This window comes from Gobio gobio (genome assembly GCF_949357685.1).
Source record: "Gobio gobio genome assembly, chromosome: 9".
NCBI lineage: Eukaryota > Metazoa > Chordata > Actinopteri > Cypriniformes > Gobionidae > Gobio > Gobio gobio.
Window position 1 is genome coordinate 13,006,950 of NC_137115.1, and position 20,334 is coordinate 13,027,283.

At 39.1% G+C, this 20,334-nt stretch overlaps 2 protein-coding genes across 2 annotated transcripts in view; one reads left to right on the top strand and one right to left on the bottom strand.

The window, feature by feature from the left end:
* Positions 1 to 20,334, bottom strand: part of veph1 (ventricular zone expressed PH domain-containing 1) — a 178,747-nt gene that overhangs the window by 116,593 nt on the left and 41,820 nt on the right. The window lies entirely within an intron of this gene.
* On the top strand, positions 3,988 to 9,937 carry ptx3a (pentraxin 3, long a). Its single transcript, XM_079824657.1, has 3 exons — positions 3,988 to 4,261; positions 5,427 to 5,984; positions 8,526 to 9,937. Exons 1-3 carry the CDS (start codon positions 4,117 to 4,119, stop codon positions 9,155 to 9,157), a joined length of 1,335 nt encoding a protein of 444 aa, XP_079680783.1. The 5' UTR covers positions 3,988 to 4,116; the 3' UTR covers positions 9,158 to 9,937.

A 20,334-nucleotide genomic window follows, 5' to 3' on the forward strand; every position in this document is an offset into this window, starting at 1 on the left:
TAAAACATTTTAAAGACTTTTGGAACGTGTAACCATAATTTTTAAACATAAGCATATGACTGAAGTTATAAAACTGCTTATCAACTTTGAGTATATTCAATAAAGTTATATTCAATGTTAACAATAAACCAAGGGGGTTTTGACTGAGAAAAGAAAAAAAAACCGAACTATTGTGGAATTAACTAACCAAGGATTAACTATCTATAAAAGACATGGACATAATGATGTTGCAAAAACATACCCAAAAGTAGGGATCAAGCTTGAAAAGCAGTCCATCCTCAAAAGGACGTTTTAGACTGTAGCTTAAGTAAAAAATTTTACTGAATAAATCTTGTCTGCACAGCTTCCATTGTAAATGCCAGTGCTCAACGCAAAGGATTTTTTTCTACTGGCCCAGGCTTTTTTACGAAAAAAGTAATAAATAAATAAACGAAACAAAATAGGCCTAATTATTGTTTTCTGTGTTTTCAGGTACAGAAATTGAATAAAGTAATCAAACGTAAAATAACTATATGTCTTCACTGTATAAATGAAATATAGATTACAACATTGTTCCGAATATAAGACAATGATTTTTTTTCTTAGAAATACATCTGAAAAAACTGGTTTGTCTTATATTCAGGGTCGAGACTTTTACATAGCCAAATACGCATACTATTAATGTGCCAAGAAATACAGTGTGTCAGAGTGTGATATTAGAAGATCACAAGCACAAAATGACTAACTGTCAAAGAAAAGCTTACCGTCTAAGAGCCGCATGACTGTCATGTTTGCGTGCCACGTTGACGGGACCAATCTTCCCCCGTACGTGAAAGATGGTACCCAGATTTCACTTCTACTGTTAATGAAGTTTTGGTAGGCTACATGAGATGGATAGCCTAATTGTTATATAATTCAGATGGTTAAAGTGTTTATTTTTAAATGTGATTGTACATTTTACCAGTATTTACCATACTTTCAAAACAAAAATGTCAACATGAAAATACGCGAAATGAAAATGATTTTCAAATAAAAGCATTTTCTTTATAAAAAAAATTCTTTACAAAATACAAGACTTGTTCTTCAAAAAGCTTTTTTCCAAAAGGTACATCTTGAAAAAGGGGGGTCGTCTTATAATCAGGGTCATCTTATATTCTGACCTATACGGTAATCCTTATTTTAGTTACAAAAGCTATTCAGTCAAGAGCCGTGAGCGATTTTTTTCTTTGTCTTCTTGTTTGACACAGGCAGCAGCAAGAATATTAGCCTAATTCATATTTCTTTAAATCAGATGGACTCAGAACATTAACACATTTTGTTCAGTACAACAAATAATAACGTGCACTCCATGTACAATAAATTACAAAAATTGATTTCAAGGGAATGATAAACATCCAGGTGTTCATTTTAATATTTCCTTCCTGCTCAGCCCACTTCTTGGGTTGTAGTAGGTGTGAAGTTGTCATGGAATAAACTGCACCATTTAAAATACAGATTAGAGGACCTCATTGTCTGAACTTGGCCATCAATTATGGTGTAGGTGCTGCTGGAATTTCATCATCAGCACTTTTCATTCCAAGGTGGCAGATTGACGGCATTAGCCAAGGCGGACCTTCCGCTGTGTTCCCTTTAGACAACGAGACCAGTCATTCACATTTGTACTGTCCCGTCACCCTGCTCTGAGTTCACATTCAGATACGCCTCTCTAATTTTTGCACCAGGCAACAAGTAATATACATCCTCAGCAGGGAACCACATTACTGAGGGAAATGAGACACGGTGGAGTATGATCTTCATCAGTGAAAATTCATGCAGATATTATGCTAAACAGAGAACGTGTTAAGATAATTCTGACTGCAAATGGACTGATGACTTACGTAAAGCTCACATTCTGAAAATAATTGTTGGCAAGCTCATGCTGTCGTAAACATAGCTGACATAAGCAGAAAAATCCATCCGTTGCAGTTTGGCATTTTGAGTTGCAGACATATTAATGTCAACTTGTCATGGGACCCTTCTGTTTCCATAATGTCCTGCACATTAAATATATCAATCCTGCTCCAGCCCCAGATGTTTGGAAGGCACCAAATTATTTGCAGTTGGGTGGGGAGTCTTTTAAATAATTCCATGACCCAAACCCAAGCCTTTCTGATAAGCATGGGGTAGACTTATGATCTTTAAAAGGATAATTCACCCAAAATTACCTCATGATTTACTCCTCGAGCCATTCTAGGTGTATATGACATTCTTCTTTCAAGCAAATATAATCAGAGTTATATTAAAAAATGTCCTGCCTAATCCATGCAGTAAAATGACAGTGAATGGCAGCCTAAAATTTGAAGCCCAAAAAGTGCATCCATCCATTATAAAAGTAATCCATACGGCTCCGGGGGGTTATAAAGGCACCCAAAAAATGGTGCTAAATGGCACTAAAAGTGGTTTTTGGCACCTTTAAAGGGGCTTAACAGGTCATTTGTACCGCAGTGGTGCTATATAGCATCTTAACCACCCCAAAGAACCACTGAAGAACCGCTCAAGAACCACATAGGTTCTTAACAGGTACTGTATACTGTAGCAGAGCTATATAGCACCTCAGTCATAGAACCGGTGAAAAACTGCTGAAGAACCACTGAAGCACCAAAATGTGGTGCTATACAGCACTTAAAGAGGTTCCCCTATGATTACTAGTCAAATAACTACTTTTAGTACTATCAAGCACCATTTTTTTAGAGTGCATAATTAGCAAATCCAGAACCGGAAGCAAGTCTGGTTTTCCAAGATTAAGATATGGACTGGAGAAAAAGAGTTAGGACTAGGAAAAGGATTGAAAGCTTGGAATCAATCACATTTACAGCAATTTTAATCACTGGTGGTCGCCAGGTCACTGTACTAGTTGCTAGAAAGCGTTTCTAATGATGGCTAGCCTGACATCATTGTGGGCTGCAGAACTGACCCTAGCTTTTGTAAACCTGATCACAAATAAGAAGCACTGTATTTAAAGATTGAGTCTCACAGGAGATGGATTGTATGCTCAACTATCTTCACTCCTTTTGGCAACTCTCAATGAAAATGAAAAATTGATGAAGAACCTGAAAATGAAAGTTACTAATAAATTAGGGACTGGGAGTATGAATAAGGGTTTAGGGCTGAGGGTTAAGATCCAAGTTTGATGAAGGAAAAGGAGACACTGACAGTATTTATAACATATGTTAAGGATCAAGGTTAAAGCTTAAGGTTGGATTTAGGATTTAGGGTAGAGACTGTCTTAGATTAGTGTTAGGGTTTTAAGGATAAATTATAGTAAGGAATAGGGTGTTATGTTAGACTGGGTAAACCCAGCCCGATCTGCCGGTGATTTGATTTCGCCCTGAGCTCAGGCTGGAAACCTGTACATATTTCTATCCTGCTTCTATTACAATTTTGCGGGGACCAATCACAAACCGGCTTATCCACCTGGGGCACTATTGGCGGGTTTAAAACGATGACGGATTGAAAAGCGATGGATCGTTGGTCTGATTGGTTGAAGGACTATCCAATTTCGTACAGAGTCATTTGAACTATGCCTGTTGATCACGCCTCTTGTGCAGTAGAAAATACAGAGCAGACTCCCCAGACCAATGTTCAATCTTAAAAGATTGAGCTTGGTCTGGTGATAGCCAGACAAGTGTTATGTATGTGCTACTGGAGAAAATTTAAATTCATTACAAAAATTCCCATGACATTTCCAGGCCACTTTTTCTTAATTCACTGGTATTTCCAAGTTTCCCTTACTTGCCACAACATCTACCTCTTTCCCAATATCCTCCCCCAATCTCTATCTCTCTCTCTCTCTGCCTAAATTACAGGAGCAGTACAACAATTTGACTTCCCATACTACCTCCAACGAAGAATTTCTCACTGGAGCTAACTCTCTCTCCCCCACCTCTCTCTCTCTCTCTCTCTCTCTCTCTCTCTCGCTCTCTCTGAGCGCAATGTTTATATAGACCACAGAGCTCCTCTATCAGGCTCAGTTGCCTTTCAGCTGCAGTTCACCAAACAAGCAGGAGTCCAGCCAACCGATTGCTCAGCATTTAACAAGAAGGACCAGAGAGAGAAAGAGATATTATACACAAACACGAGTCTTGTTCATATTCTCACATGGCCAGCATATCCATGTGGACATTCCTCCAGGCCATGTGTCTGGTGGCTTCATTGTCCATGGCATTACCTGAGAATTATGAGGATGAAATCGATGTGGACTTTGGACCCAGTTATTCTAACGAGTTACCTATCGGGATGGGAGGTGAGTAAATGACAGGGGAAAAAATTATTCCACTACGATCAGTACTATCAGCTGTAAGCTAAGGAGACATGCAAGTGCTGACAGGATAAATAAACAGAATTAAAGGAGTTCCACTATCAGAGTGTGTGGACATGTAAAAAAGGAGTTATATTAGCAAGGAAAAAGAAACTGGGATCATGTGTTTAGACATTTGCGAATGCGGGAATATTTGTGGTAGTGTAACAGAATGCATGTGTTGTGTTATAACATCATATAAATAACAGTTTTGTTTGTGGAAGAGGTTATGCTACAATTGTGTGTTAATTAATTGTTGGGTTACACTTTATTTGAAAGTGTCATTGTTACAGTGTAATTATTTATTTAAGTACTGAGTAATATTTAGTAACTACATGTACTTACTAAAGGGTTAGGGTAGGATCAGGGCTTGGTTGAGGGCTAGTTGCACGTAATTATGCCAAATGTACTGTTATTACTATGGTAATAAAGTGTTACCAGTTTTTTTTTTTTTTTCGATTGTTGTCTTTGGAGTATACTATCCGACAGCAAACGATAGAGGGACGTAGAAAGAGAGAGAGAGAAGCTGATAATTCGAAAAATAATCTGATTTATTAATCAGATTGGTCCAAAAAACGAAACATTTATGTTTGATAGTCATACATACATATAAAGCTTTAGATATATCAAGTTAAATTTACATCAAAAGAGCTTATCATTTTCTTAAATTGTGAATTCTATTCTGAAAATTATAAATAAAGCTATTTTTAGAAGATAATGAATGTGTTAGTACCTTCACAATCATTTTTAATCATGTGAAGATTTTGGATTGCTGTTTGTTGGGCTCATCCCATTGTTGTAGAACAGGGAAAAGATATTCTTTGGTTGAGTTTTAATTTATCATTTGTCTATATGAGTCATAGCATTTGGTACTTTTGGCACTTTTTTATTTTGAGTTTTCCAGAATTAAGCAGCTTAATCAACTATGACTGCCTTAGTTGTAATATTTCATTATTAAAGTTGACATTCTAGGTTAGCTAGAACCATGTCGCACTCTTCGCTGCTAACCCTTCAAACTCAACAAATGTTGTCACCTTGATTACATATAAAAGCAATGTCATGTAAGCTAATTTTTTCTGCGTTCCTCTCTTTCTCTTGATTTCTCTCTCAGAGGAGACCCCCACACCATTCCCTGAAAGTCCAGCTCTTACTAAGTGGGATAAGCTCTTCACAATGCTGGAAAATTCCCAGATGAAAGAGAACATGCTCCTGCAGTATACCGATGATATTGTCAAGGTTGAGCTGCAGAGTCTGAGAGGAGAGATGTTACAGTTTGTGGCCCAGTACGGTGGCTCTTGCGCATCTGCAGTTGAGAGCTCGGTTCGACGGGCTGGGTCTCAAACAGAGACGCGATTGCAGAATGCGCTGGACCGTGTGCGAGAGGTCTCAGCTGATCAGTACACGCGGCATGATACAGCCCTGCAGCAGCTACTGGCTGCCAGTGTAAACCAGGCTGCACGGCTGGAACGACTGGAGAACGGCTGCTTGAAATGGGGGGGAGGCCAAGCTAAGAGTCTCCAGGCCCGACATCTCATGCAAGAAGTGACTGAGATAGAGAATCGAGGTAGGCTGGAAAAGACTCTGGCAACTATCTCCAGTGAGCTGCAAACCATTCGGGAACAGCTGACTCTTCACACCAGATCAACCTTTGCAAGCATGCTTCCATCAGGTGAGACAATCTATGTTGTAACAAACAAAAGCATTCCATTTGCCACTTTATAGAGAGGCAAGTGCCTCATTTTGCCTCTCCTTACCCAAATGGGTAGGGAGAGGCAAAATGAGATCAAGAAATGTCTCCAAACCCGATTCAACCGTGTGTCATTTAAATGATGCCTCAAAGTGTTTTAACTATATGCAATAAAATGGTACTCCATGGCTCCGATTACAGAACACATTGGCTATGTTTACATGCACACCTTTTGTTTAAAATGGAATTCATTTAATCCGAACATAATTGCTGCGTCATTTGAAGGCTGCATACGTCATCAATGATGTCTTATTTAAGAAAAGTAACCGTAATAAAAATGACTGTTATTCCTTGTGAGGAGTAAAATACTGTAATTTCTTTCTTCCTTCAGAATCTAACGGTTAATTTTCTTAAATGAGACCGCCTCAATGACATATGCAGCCTTTAAATGCGACCTCTGGAGGATGCAGCCTTCGAAAATTGAGACGCAGCTAGTTTTTACATGAACGATAAATAAAGTGATAGGGTTGATGTGCACGTTTATATTTCACAAGCTCCTAATCATAATAGATTTTTTTGACATGTGCACACTGCACGAAGAACAGAGTTTCCCGCTGTGCATACTATTCTCACACATTGCTTATTTTCTTTGTTTTAAAGAGCAGACTTAATATTTATCTATTTCAGGTCCTGATTAAGAGACAACAAGTACATGAACCATTAGCTGCTTATATTTATCAAACAGTAAAAACACCCCAACCCACGCACAAAATAAAGTGTCTGTGGATAAGAGAATGAAGGGATGACTGATGGGATGTTGTTCTGCTCCACTTCACAGACGATGAGTGGTAGGAGAATTTTAGAATAATACAAGTCATTTATGACATTTTATTTAATAATAACTGCAGCTCGTTCCGCGCGTCATACATCATTTATACGTCATTGAACATGCCCAGTCCTACTAGTTTAAGTAGAGTGTTTACATGTTTTCTGGATCGGATTAGAAAAGGAATAAACCACCCCTTTCAAACTGATCGAAATTTCATTCGGATCGAGCTTAATCGGATCGCTTTTCAGTCCGATTGAGCCGTCAATCCGATTTCTAATGGATTACTTGGTTGCATGTAAACGTAGCCAGTGTGTAAGGGAAGGGTAAAACACACGTGTAGATTTATGTTACTGAAAAACAAAACATCATACACCAATTCCAACCCTTTGCAAGTTTGTTGCTTTATGCGAGTTAATCTTTTAAACTCAATCTGGATAGGACTAAAACAGACCGCCAAGGTGACGATTCTGCTTTGGTGCTGTAAATTTTGAGCTGTAAATCTGTGATTTATGCAAACCACATGTTACCATCAAGCCACTAGCCAACTTAGCTGACGAACACAAAGTATGTCAACTCATACGACCCCTGAGTAGACCACCATTACCCCAAGGTAGGAGGTTGATATCCCCCAGAATCTGATAAATATTTAACCCCCTAAGACTTTCCCCAAGCTCCTAGTTGGGGAAACAAGCTTTGTCTGCATCAAGAGAGCTTTCACCTTGTCAGTTAGCCGGATACAGTTTCTAGTCAACTTAAGCTAAAAAAGATTTAATCTGCGAATGCCCATGCCTTCTGCATTAAATAGCTTTGTAGAGGTAGAGTAAATGGAAGACAGAGGGAGGTATAATTATTAACAGCTATGCAGGGCGACCACACCAAAGTGTCCAAGGGGGAAAACAGAACCAGATGAGACTGTTTAGAGAATGACTTAGCCTCCCTCCATCCTCCCAAAGCAGGAAACCCAAGACAAATGTAATGAAAATATTGTAAGCTACGGTAGGAAAGGAGAGCTGTGGCCTGTCATAGCAAAGCAATCACCCATAGCAGAGAAAATGTACAAATCCCATTACCAAAGACGCTTCAATCCCTTTTCCAACTGTTTTACAAGCCTTCCACTGTAATTTAGTTTCATCCAGTTGAAAATCCTCTTAATGGTTATGCCAGCTAATTGTGCACAAAACTGTCCACCCGTATAAAACATGCTCATTTAGCTGAACTAACAAAACACAACTGAACAAAAGATCCTAGTTGGGTTCTTCCAGACCAATTCTCATCACATTCAGTAGTGAATAAATATTAATAGAGCAAGGAATAAGTCTCCTGATCTCTGTTGCTCTTTTGAAAGGCTCAGCGGGAGCAAAAACTGGAAAGGATCCACAATGACTAAATGTTTACAATCATTACTTTGAAAACCCATTACAATAAAAAGGATGCAATGAAGATTGCATCACAAAATACCTTTTAATTAAAAAAAAAAAGTTAATACTTTGTGATGAACCCTCCTTAAAATATTTGGACAGTGTGAAGGTTATCCATAGAAAATAAGTCTTCTACAAGGCAATCATATGCACCTAAAGATGGGTGGAGTGGTACAATGGTTCTCCCTATGAAAGAACTGTCATCACTATATAATTACGTTCCTTCCAACAGGGGATAATCACATTTTGTTAACACTAATCCTACTTCCTCTCCAGGCTGTGACACCGGGCTGCTCTTCCCCACACGTTCATCTATAGCTCATGTTGAAGTCACACCCAAAAGACCCTTCCAGGCCAATGCCGTCACCATTTGCCTGTGGGTGAAACCAACTCAGGTGCTCAACAAGACCGTCCTCTTCTCTTACAGCACAACTGGCAACGCCTACGAACTCCAGCTGGTGTTGAATGGACAGAGTGTCTTTTTTACAGTCAATGGTGAAGCCCATTTGGTGGAAGCTTCAGGAGCAGTACAAGAGGGTCAGTGGGCGCACATCTGTGCAGTCTGGAGCTCACAGCAGGGCTTGGCCTCGCTGTGGGTGAATGGTCAACAAGCTGCAAGCTCTCCTGGAGTGGCTGAGGGTCATGAGCTACGTAGCAAAGGAAGCATACTATTGGGGCAAGAGTATGGACGTCACTTCAGGCATCTTAGTAAACCAGACACATTTGATGCGGAGCTGGCCTTCACAGGGAAGATGACTGGAGTCAACATGTGGGACCATGTTTTGAATTCAAAGGAAATATCTCAGCAGGCACGGCTGGATGGCAGTGGTTGTGGTCTCCGTGGTAATGTGGTGGCATGGGGCGTATCTGACATTGAGCCAAAAGGGGGTGTCAAGTTAATATACTAATTTCTCTACTGTCTTAACCACCTGAGCCCTGTATACCAATCAGCTGAGCTCCTACAAGCACATATTAAGAACCTGCTTCGCTACACCTGCACACAACAGTAATTTTCCTTCTTTTCAGATGTGTGGAAAATGCTCCTTCATAGGGAAATTGTAGGGTGAACTGGCTGTAGTCAAGCAAGTTAAAATAGGTAAACTGCTGCCATTGGAGGGACATCATCACATATGAATATATATTTTTACAAAAATGTTCTGTTTTAAAATAATGTTTTCAATTAATACAAAGTGGAAGGAATTAAAAAAATATATATTATGTATCGCAAAACTATTTATCTTGATTGGTAATGTTTACATTCAGAGTTTACTTCATTTTTAATCTATTCGTGATGTAATCCTTCACTCTATTGTTATTTTTCTAATGCATTTTTTTTACTATAGGTTCTCTGTTACATATGGCTATTTCAAAATATTTTGTTATATGATTTCTGCTAACGAGTGACTTTTTTGTCTTTGGTTTGTCGTTCACAAGTTGGTTGCTATGTTTGATGATGGAACTGTGGAAAATGTTTACAAATTGTGACTTTATTTTTGTTTCCGCTGATGTGATTAAATGTATTATCATGTAAATTGTTTTTTTGCTAAGAGCCTAAGATGAATGTATAATGTACATAAATATTTTTCTGAGGGTCGGGAGAAAAAAACTATAATAAAAATGTATTGAACTAAAATTGACAAAAGGCATTGTCATCCAGGACCAGCTGAATAAAAAGTGATCAAGAGGTGAATAAAAGTGCATTGGTTAATGGAACATACCCAGCTAACATGGAACATTCTCAGAAAAAGGGAAGCAATGATAGGATTTTTTTGGCCGATCCTGACAGCAATTTTAACAAACTATTGGGCGATTCTGATACTGACATTTGTCACTTGAACTTTTGTTATTAAAATAGATTAGTGTTTTGATAATGTTTAATGCATGCGTTTTTGAGCTTTGCTAACTTTAAAGGTATACTAGTTTATTGCTGCATCATCAAATAATTTCTATTGAACATTGAATAGATCCATTTAACATTCAACAGACCAAAAAATGCATAAATACAACAGAACAAAGATGCATTATAAAATAAACCGTGCTTTTCAGGTAGGTCATATACAGTATATACATATATAGTATCCTACTATAAACCTATAAACATACACACACACACAATATATATATATATTCTATATACTATATATATAACTATATAACTACGTGCAATTGATTGACAGAAACTCCACGCTCCTATTTCAATGTTAAGTTGGGTTCAGTTTGCTTCTAGGATGCACAACGGATGACTTGAGGGTGAGTAAATCATGGGCTAATTTTCATTTTTGGGTGAACTATCCCTTTAACGGCAACGTTAGCAAAAGCTTTTTTGCGTGCAAAATATTGTTGAAATTTTGTTAATGTGACCACACCTTAACACAGCATTTGAAGCCAGTTAATCTGCTGTATCAGTTTCAATATCTCTTGTGTGGTTTGCCTCACTTTTTTATTTAAAATACTTACAGAATCTAATAGAAGTGACCTATTAGTTAATGTCAACAATAAAGATTATTGAAAATTACATTTCATGTAGTGTGTAACAGTTCTAAGTGAATGAAAAACTGCAAAATTTAAATTTAAAGTTACTGTCACTCAAAAGTAAGAGTCGACTCTGAGTCAATAAAACAAATTGTTTTTCAAATGAGGCGCAAGCCGCTTTATTGTGACGTCACAATGAAACATTAGCATACTGCCCGTCCATTTATTGCACACGCACGCCGTGCAGAGACCAGCTCAAACACTGTGGATACTGGATAGCATCATGTCGAGAAGACACTTGTGCTCTACAATGTGTTTATTGTGTAAGTATTGTGTAAGTATCTGGCTAACCGGCTAACTCACGTTATTACTGTCTTACTGAAATACTACTGTAAATCAGCTGTGGAATGCACTATTACCTAAAACGGTGTCTATTAATGCAGATTGTCTGTAATTCTTATTACTTTGCGTAGAGATAAAGGATGGAGCAAGATTTGTTTTGCAAACGTTTACATCAGTTGGACTAACGTATGCACTATTATTGATACAGTTCCCACATGTGTACCGCAATACATTAGACGCACACACACACAGGTATGTTGATGGAAGCACACTTGCTAATGCTGATTGTGAGGAATTACAGTTGAAACATCTCATAATGTATCTCAAACTGAGTAGCATCACTGAGAAACGTTCTGCTCAAAGTTTGGGTTGAATAACTAGTTCTTCCAATGTTTCATCATCGATTCAGACCCACGCTGGGATTTATGTAAAATCAACATCATCATCACTGCCTTTACAGTGTATACTATCGCTGAGTATTAGGAAACCTCTTGAACGGAGCTGAAGTTGTTATGGTCGAAATACGCACTGTACGCTGTAGACCAGGGGTCTCCAAACTCGGTCCTGGAGGGCCACTGTCCTGAAGAGTTTAGTTTCAACCTTGATAAAACACACCTGAACCAGCTAATCAGTGTCTTACTAGGGCCTAGCAAGACACTGATTAGCTAGTTCAGGTGTGTTTATTTGGGGTTGGAGCTAAACTCTGCAGGACGGTGGCCCTCCAGGACCGAGTTTGGGGACCCCTGCTGTAGACCAATCACAACAGACTGGGCCGTCTGACCAATCAGAGAAGACTAGGCTCACGGAAAGGAGGGATTTAGAGAGACTGACTCATCCAAGTAGTGCTTGCTGCAGAGCATCTGGAGCTCAAGGGTGGAGCCTAAACCTGTATAATGGCTGGAGAGATAGGGTTATAGGTAAGGTTAGGGGATGCAGCTCCACCCATCATGCTCACAGTCGGTCAAGAGCGTCGTCTGGGAATCATTGAACATTGTGGTAATGTGCAATGTGTATTATGAGAAAATGATAATAAAGGTTTTTTGACCTTTGATGCAGTGGCGGAGCCAGAGGGGTGTCCAGGGTGGCTGACATCTGACTGGCCACCCTGGGTGCCACCCCAAAATTTAGATCACTACTTTCATTTCACCTCCTATTGAAAAAAGCATTTATTTTGACTTGCGGCGGCACAGCACAATATTTACGTATTAACGTTGAATATTAAGAGAATTTTAACGTTAGTTGCCAAACAGATAATTAATAATAAAGGGGGTCGTGACTCGTGCATAAGCGCAGAATCCTGTCGCTCAGGACATTCACATTGTTTTCCATTAAACGACAAATTGTCTCAAAACGTTGTTAATGTATAATGACTTCAACTTAGGCTGGATGAGTGTGTATAGACATTTTTCAGTATTTTTCTTTCTGTGTAAAGTCTGTGCTTATGGAAAGATATAATATAAATTGCCCTTTTGTTGTGCAGTTCTTACAGCAAAACACATCAGTGTCACTTTTTTTCGTTCTTGGAAACTATCATAGTAAACACAGTCGGCTATTAGATTGGCTTTTGGATTCAATATTGTGCATTTGTTCTTAAAGTGACCGCAGCTTATAGCCTATAGCCTACCTCCTGCCGTCTGTCATTAAAGTTAATCAAAGAACAAAAATGATCTTGACTGAATAACTTTTGCAGCTAGTTTTAACATGCATTTGTCAGGGTTCTGTCACTTCGGTCTAGTTTACTCTTGGTTTGTGACAGAGCCCTGACACTCCTGTATTGTTTGTCTTGTCTTGTGTGAGCGCGCAGCTTTGAGCATGCTCAAGCTGCGAGCTCTTCTGTCCTTGTGTTTTGTGTGCGGGGCGTGGTGTTCGGATCCCAGCACTTCGGTCTAGTTTGGGTTTCAGTTTTGTGTTGGGATTCGGACATTCATGCTCCGCGTGTTTGTTTTGTCACTCTGTCTTGTCACGTGAGCGTGTGCTCTTCTGTCTGTGTAGCACACGGTTCATGTTTACATCGGCCGTGTGCTTTCATGTTATGTTTTGTCTTATGTTGTGTAGCACGTGGTTGGTGTTTCACTGGCTATGTGCTTTTGTTGTCATGTTTTGTGTGAACATGCAGCTGATGAGTTCTCATTAGCTGCATGTTCATGTCATGTTTGGTGTGAGCACATGTCTTGTTAAGTGTTTCTTTGTGCCATGTGCTCGTGTCTATTGTCTAACCCCGCCCACCTTGTTTCCTGATTATTGGTTATTGCCCCACCTGTCTTCCCTCGTTACCCTCTTTTGTTTGTTCCCCATTTAATCTCCTTGTGTTTGCAGTCCAGTGCGGAATCGTCGTCGTCTTTACCTCATGTTTCCCTGCTCCAGTCAAGTCTGTTTTTCCCCCTCGGGGTAGTTTTTGTTTTGTCTTGTTTTTTATTTGTTTTATTATTATCATTAAAAAGCCCATTCCTCTGCATCTTTGAGTCCTCGCTCCTTTCCCTACACAAACCCTGACAGCATTAATCTATACAGTGAAGATTATGCAATGTTATTTTACATTTTATTCAGTTTCTGTATCTGAATTACTGTTAGACTTGAAAGTTTTTACTTTATTGCTGACTGTTCACTTGAATTCAATAATGTTTTAAATTTATATTATTAGGCTTATGTTAGTAGTTTTTGCTGTGGAATATCAGTTGTAATCGAGAATTGTGAAATTTCACTGGTATCTTTTGGTTGCTTATTTATTAGAATACATTGCTACATCGGTCAAAACAATGAAAATAAATAAGTATTACACATAATATTTTTTCACAGTCTACGGACCCCCTAAAGTAGCCTTGACCACCCCATGTATAAAAGTCTAGTTCCGCCACTGCTTTGATGCATGTTTGTAAACCTGTTGTTGGAGACCTCCAAAACAAAATTAGAACACTTTAAAATAGCTTTAAACAACATTCAAAACCCATTTTACTTCCACATTTTACTTTCTTCTTCTTTGGAATAACATGCACAATGATGATGATAATGATGAGTCATGTACTGTACATTAGGGTGATTTAAGATAATTCAAGTAAACAGTTCATTGAAAGCATAACAAAACAGCATGTGCCACACTAAGTGTCTGGTATTTTACATTTATAACATAACCAAAGAGCTAGATGACACTGGTCATGGGTCAGTGTAAAAATGGAACAAATCATTGGCTTAGCAAAAACACTCAGGCCTCAGACTGATTAGTGGATCCAGATGGTAGTAGGGAGAACGCATTCTTGAAGGGATATTACTAATAATGAGCATTGCTAGAGGGAGTTTGGGATCCATTCAAAACCTTTAATGTTTCAAAGATGCTCTTTTCCACCTCTGGCTTTCCTGCTCCTGTAGTGAGTGTACACACCAGGGGAGCTGTGTCTCTAACACACTCCAGACCACTACAAACACTCAGATTGTACCTCCGACATGACTTTAACATGAGACCCCTGTGTTGTGACAGCTACGTACTAAGGAAATACAAGAGCTCATTGTGAGACATCTAACCAGCTCATCAAAATGTTTTAAAGCAACTAAATGATTGTAAAAGCAGTTGCCTGTCCTGCTGAAAAGACCAGCATAATAGAACTAGCCTGCTATACTAGCTTAACTAGCAACATTATCTTGGTCAATTAGTACGAGCTAAGTATTGCTTGTGAACCACATGACTACCCTTACGAAAAATATGTTTATTTAAGTGTGCTATTAGTATACTTCTTTCAAACTAAAAAATAATACGTTCAGTCTACTTTTTATATACTTCTCAGAAATATACTTTATGTCCAGTACTTCTCAGAAATATATTTAAAATTGCAACTAAGTATACTTGACTTATACTGACAGAAAGGTCTAAGTAGGACTATACACACTCAATCTTTTGATCGAGATATACTTAAAAGTATCCTAATTCTGAGTATCTGAATTTTTGTGTAGGCTAGTCCACTGGTAGTGTACATAGGAACTTACTTTAAAGGAACACTCCACTTTTTTTGAAAATAGGCTAATTTTCCAACGCTCCTAGAGTTAAACAGTTGAGTTTTACCGTTTTCGAATCCATTCAGCCGATCTCCGGGTCTGGCAGTAGCACTTTTAGCATAGCTTAGCATAGATTATTGAATCTGATTATACCGTTAGCATCTCACTCAAAAATGACCAAAGAGTTTCGATATGTTTCCTATTTAAACCTTGACTCTTCTGTAGTTACATTGTGTACTAAGACCGAAGGAAAATGAAAAGTAGCGATTTTCTAGGCCGATTTGGCAAGGAACTATACTCTCATTCCTGCGTAATAATCAAGGAACTTTGCTGCCGTACTATGGGTGCAGCGGCGCAATGATATTACACAGCGCCTGAAAATAGTCCCCGGCACGCTCCCTGTGCAAGCAGGTTGCCAAGTTGGTTATGTTGACGGAAGTTAGCCTATTTTCAGGTACTGCGTATTATCATTGTGCCTGCTGCACCCATGGTACGGCAGCAAAGTTTTCATTTTCCGTCAGTCTTAGTACACAATGTAATTACAGAAGAGTCAAGTTTTAAATAGGAAAAATATCGAAACTCTTTGGTCATTTTTTTGAGCGAGATGCTAACGGTCTAATCAGATTCAATGATCTATGCTAAGCTAAAAGTGCTACCACCAGATTCGAAAATGGTAGAACTCAACTGTTTAACTCCAGGGGAGCTGGAAAATTAGCCTATTTGTGTTCCTTTAAAGGGGTGGTAAAAAACGATTTCACTTTTCTAACTTTAGCTAGTGTGTGATGTTGCTGTTTGAGCATAAACAACATCTGCAAAGTTACAACGTTCAAAGTTTAAAGCAAAGGGAGATATTTGCTTTTAAAGAAATCGATTTCTAAGGATTACAGCAAACGGCCGGTAGGCGACTACAGACATTCCTCCAGTGTTGCTGACATCACCAGCCCCAATATTTACATAAACCCCTCCTCTGAGAATAATAAATAAGGGGGGCGAGGCCGTTTTGTATCGCCGCGGGGAAACGTTGTTGTGGTATAGTTAGTAGGCTGGAGTGGTGTTGCCGCAATGCCGACGAAACGCTGTTATTTTCATCCGGATTGCTGGTCCACTTTGTTCAGCCTTCCTAGGGACGGGGGTGAGTTGCAGCGCGTTTAACATACAACATGTAATATGCATGTGTGTATGAGACAGAGGGGAACAGGTCGCATTTGCAGCAGATATATGCTGCCCATCATAAATCAAAGCACGAGACAGACAGGGGTCGGAGGAGAAGACTGGAAAATGTGACATAATGGACAATATTCGTCTGTATTTGCAATTCACGAGCCGCGGTTCAGCTGCGCGAGACAAACACTGCCAGTGTGTGGATGCACGACGGGCGCGCGTGGCACCCGCTGCAAATTTCACGGAGGAAAGCTTCCACAAACTTCGCGAGTTCAATGAAGGATTCGCACAACGGCTTGTCCTGAAAGATGGATTTAAAAACAGAAGCTGTTTACGGGCCACAACCTGTAAGTATGATTTATTTTTCGTCGATGTGTTTTCCTGTAAAAGTTCGTATTGTTAATTGTACGCTGTAGCAAGGAAGTACACAGATGACAACGCTGTTCTGCAAACCAGTCTGTTAAATACTCATTAATACTTAACGTTATCCGACGAACACCTAACGTTACAAACACCTAACGTTAAAATCTCAACAGCGAACTTGGCATTAGTATAAATTATTCTTTGATTAGAGCTTTTATGTATTATTTATCTACAGGCATGCTAAACATGGTTCTGAGTTTGATTTGGCTACTATAGTAAAGCCAATGTTAAGTGTTTGTTTTGGGTTAATAGTTCTTGCGACAGATATTTGGCTATAATTGTTCTAAAAATACAAAAGTAACAGTGCCATTCAGTAGCGATCACTATAGATCCGCAGTGTTTACTTTTGAGGACTGAACAGGTTCTGCTCGATCATCTTCACTAAAATGTTCTGGGTCTGATTCGGGCTCAAATTGGTATGGTTTTATTGACGCCATTGTTTCTAATACTACCCAAAGCACAGTCTACCGGTAAAGGTAAGGGGCGTGACGTTTCCGACAAACGTGCACTAGGCGGTTAGCGAATCACAACACACTGGGCCAGCTAACCAATCTGAGCCCATTGCGTTTTTTTGAGGGACCGGCTTCATAGAACCCGGAAAGCATCAGACCGTTTTTACAAGGAGGGACAGAGCAGTGTAGTATAAAGGTCAAATATAAGAAAAATAATGCAATTTTTTAAAAACGAAGCATGAACACGTTACAGTGCACCCCACAAACACAATCAAGCCTTCGAAAGAATGTGTTTTACCACCCCTTTAAATCTACTTTACTCTTTCCCCGCCATTGGCTGAATTTTCAGGCTAACCATGGGTTCACTGTTATACGGTAGGGGGCGCTATTATGCATCTTCTGAAAGAGTACAGAATCAAAACACAGACGAAGGAGAAGCAGAAACAAACGATGGAAGATTGCTCACGCAAATGTAAAACAACGCAATCACCAAACATTAAACAGCATATAAGTTCAAAACTGCCTAACGTTACCGAATGAAATCTTAAACCATGAAGAGGAAACGACTTTGAAGATTGGTTGATGGACTCTAACTCGATCCGGATGTAATCTTGGACAAAAATGCAATTTTTTATTTATATATATATATATATACAGTCATATATTTAAATAGTACACTTACAAGTTTACTACTAGTACATTGATATTAGTATACTTACTACATATTTAAAAATAGACTTGAACATCGCTCAAGTATAAAATGAACTTGAAGTATACTTCTTTTTCTAGTACACCAGTACTGACAAGTAATTACCAGCCTTGATCAGTGTGGAAATGATGGTAGCAAAGTCAAGCTGGTCAAGGTGTTCTTTACTTACCATTCAAAATGTTTGACTGCCTCTGAAATGGCATACTTCCCTACTATATAGTAGGCGAAAAACAGAATGTGACAAAAGAAGTATGTCCGAATTTACAGGAATCATAAAAGAGTATCCGGATGACCTACTTCTTCCGGGAAGATTCTGAAGTGTGCATACGATGGACATTTTACTACCCCATGTGGCCACGGGGGAGGTTTTGTGAATGGTGGTGACGTGATGCAACTGACGCTGGAGGTCACGTGGTAAGGGCAACATTACGAATGAAATACGCCCAGATTACATTCATAGTGCATAGATTCATACTTTTTTAGTGGTCATGAAGTTATTACTTGTTTAAAATAAGTACCTACTCAGTCAAGAGAGTATGCGATTTCGGACGCAGACTTTGATTTCCATAGAGCCTGGCCTGAGCACTAAACAGACCATGAAATTGTAATCTAATCTCTGTACTAATTAAGTAGTTGTTTCTATGAATCATTGCTCTCCCCTTCCTTTTGCACTGTTCAGCATTTGGGAAACCCTCAATGGTACCCCACAAAACCTAACCTGAACCCTATTACCTCACCCCACGTCCTGCTTCATAGACTGTGAAGAGGTCACATGTCATTGGTTCTCTGTGAACCCGAGGGAAGTGGGACCAGGGTGGTGTTAATGAGAGAAGGGGAAAGGAGACTGATTAGGAGACAGACCCCAATGGGAGGCTTGAGGAAGGACGAGGCTGAGCTATTAAATTCAAATAATCCTGTTAGCTGGGCCTCTGTAGTTGCTCTGCTATAATGCATGGCACATGCAAAAACCACACAACTTAATATGCTTATCCTGGAAATGAAGACCCATAGCTGACTATTACAGTAAGTTAAACCAAGTATCATAATGAGTTGTGTCAAATTACGGCAAGGAAATGTAGGCTACTAATTCCTCCAGAGTTGAATATCCTGGTGCTGTCCTTATGTTCTGTGCTGTCATGTAGCGTTTAAGAAAGGGTGAGTTGGGTAAGTGCTCTGTTTTCTATCTCTAGTGCAGGTTGGATTCAGCCCAGAGGGTCTGCTAAATCATGTATCGGCTTTCTCTTCCCGCTCAGCCCTCTAGAGTGCTGCGATGGTACAAGATATAATCATTTGAGGCCTGAGAGTATACAAGATGCATGGGACATATGGAAAACCTAAGCATATCAATGCAAGCTGCCTCACTGCAGTGGTCAGCCAATTGTTGACTGTACCTCAGGCTCAAAAACTTGGGCAACTGTTGAGTGGAAGTTGTCATGACAGTTTCACAATTGAGAGTTATGTAACCAGTTCTTGGACAGACATGATGGTCAAGCAGCAAGCCCAGTTTTAAGACAATACACTTCATTTAGATCTCAAACCCCCAACCACAGATGAATAATACAAATTAAAGCCCAAGAGGTTCCTCCATCAGCTGAGGCAATGTTTTTTTTGTGTTGGCAAGTTGAATGTAGAAAGTATCACGAGGAACCTCTCCGTAAACCACTATGGCATGTATGGATGGATATCCACTGGATGGATAATGTTTAATTTGTTAAACAAACAAATATCTGAGATGTTTGGTAACCTTTTTTCATAATGTGGGGTAAAGAGAGCGAACCAGGAAGTCAAGGAAAAAGGGGGTGGCCCTCTACTCTAGTGTCTGCAGGCTGTGCTGTTGAGATTTTTTCAATGCCATGCTCACAACAAAATGATCACAACATGTGATAGTCGGGTTTCCAAGGTACCAGGCTGATATAGAGGCTTCTGTGAAAGAGAACTAATCATTAAGCCAATGTTTGTGAGGTCTAAATTAGTCCAGACTTTAAGCAGATTGTCAAAAGACTATTTATCACCTTCACCCTGTGGAATAAATCTGCCAGGTCATCCACTAGAATCTGAAAACAAAAAATGACACCCTCAAGTTTCTTTGGCGACCTCTTTTAGAGGGCCTATCGCTTGTAGCTGTCCTACAGTACAATTTTAATTATTCAACCAAAAGAAATGTAAGAAGTCGATTGTAGAATATGAAGGTATTCAGTTTATATCCATATCTCTAACATGATCAAGCTATCCCTTACGAAAAAGTTTATTCAAGTTTGCTATTAGTATACTTCTTTTAACCCTTAAATGCATATCTTGGGTCTCGACCCAGGACATCATTCACTACCCTCCTCCTCATTAATTCTTTTAAGTTAGACATCAACCTTCTTAGTGTTCCTCAATCAATTCATTATAAACAATACAACAAGAAAAAAAAACATAATATATAAAAGAATGCCTGTTTTTCCATACATTTTTTGGGTAAAAATTGTATAGGGTCACTAACGACCAGAGATGTGTAAGAGTGTGCGTATATTTTTTTCTGAAATTGAATATTTAATGA

Coding starts and splice junctions, on each gene's coding strand:
- ptx3a (XM_079824657.1), top strand. CDS start 4,117: ATGGCCAGCATATCCATGTGGACATTCCTCCAGGCCATGTGTCTGGTG. Junction 4,262..5,426: donor GTTACCTATCGGGATGGGAG/GTGAGTAAATGA, acceptor TTTCTCTCTCAG/AGGAGACCCCCACACCATTC. Junction 5,985..8,525: donor TGCAAGCATGCTTCCATCAG/GTGAGACAATCT, acceptor CTTCCTCTCCAG/GCTGTGACACCGGGCTGCTC.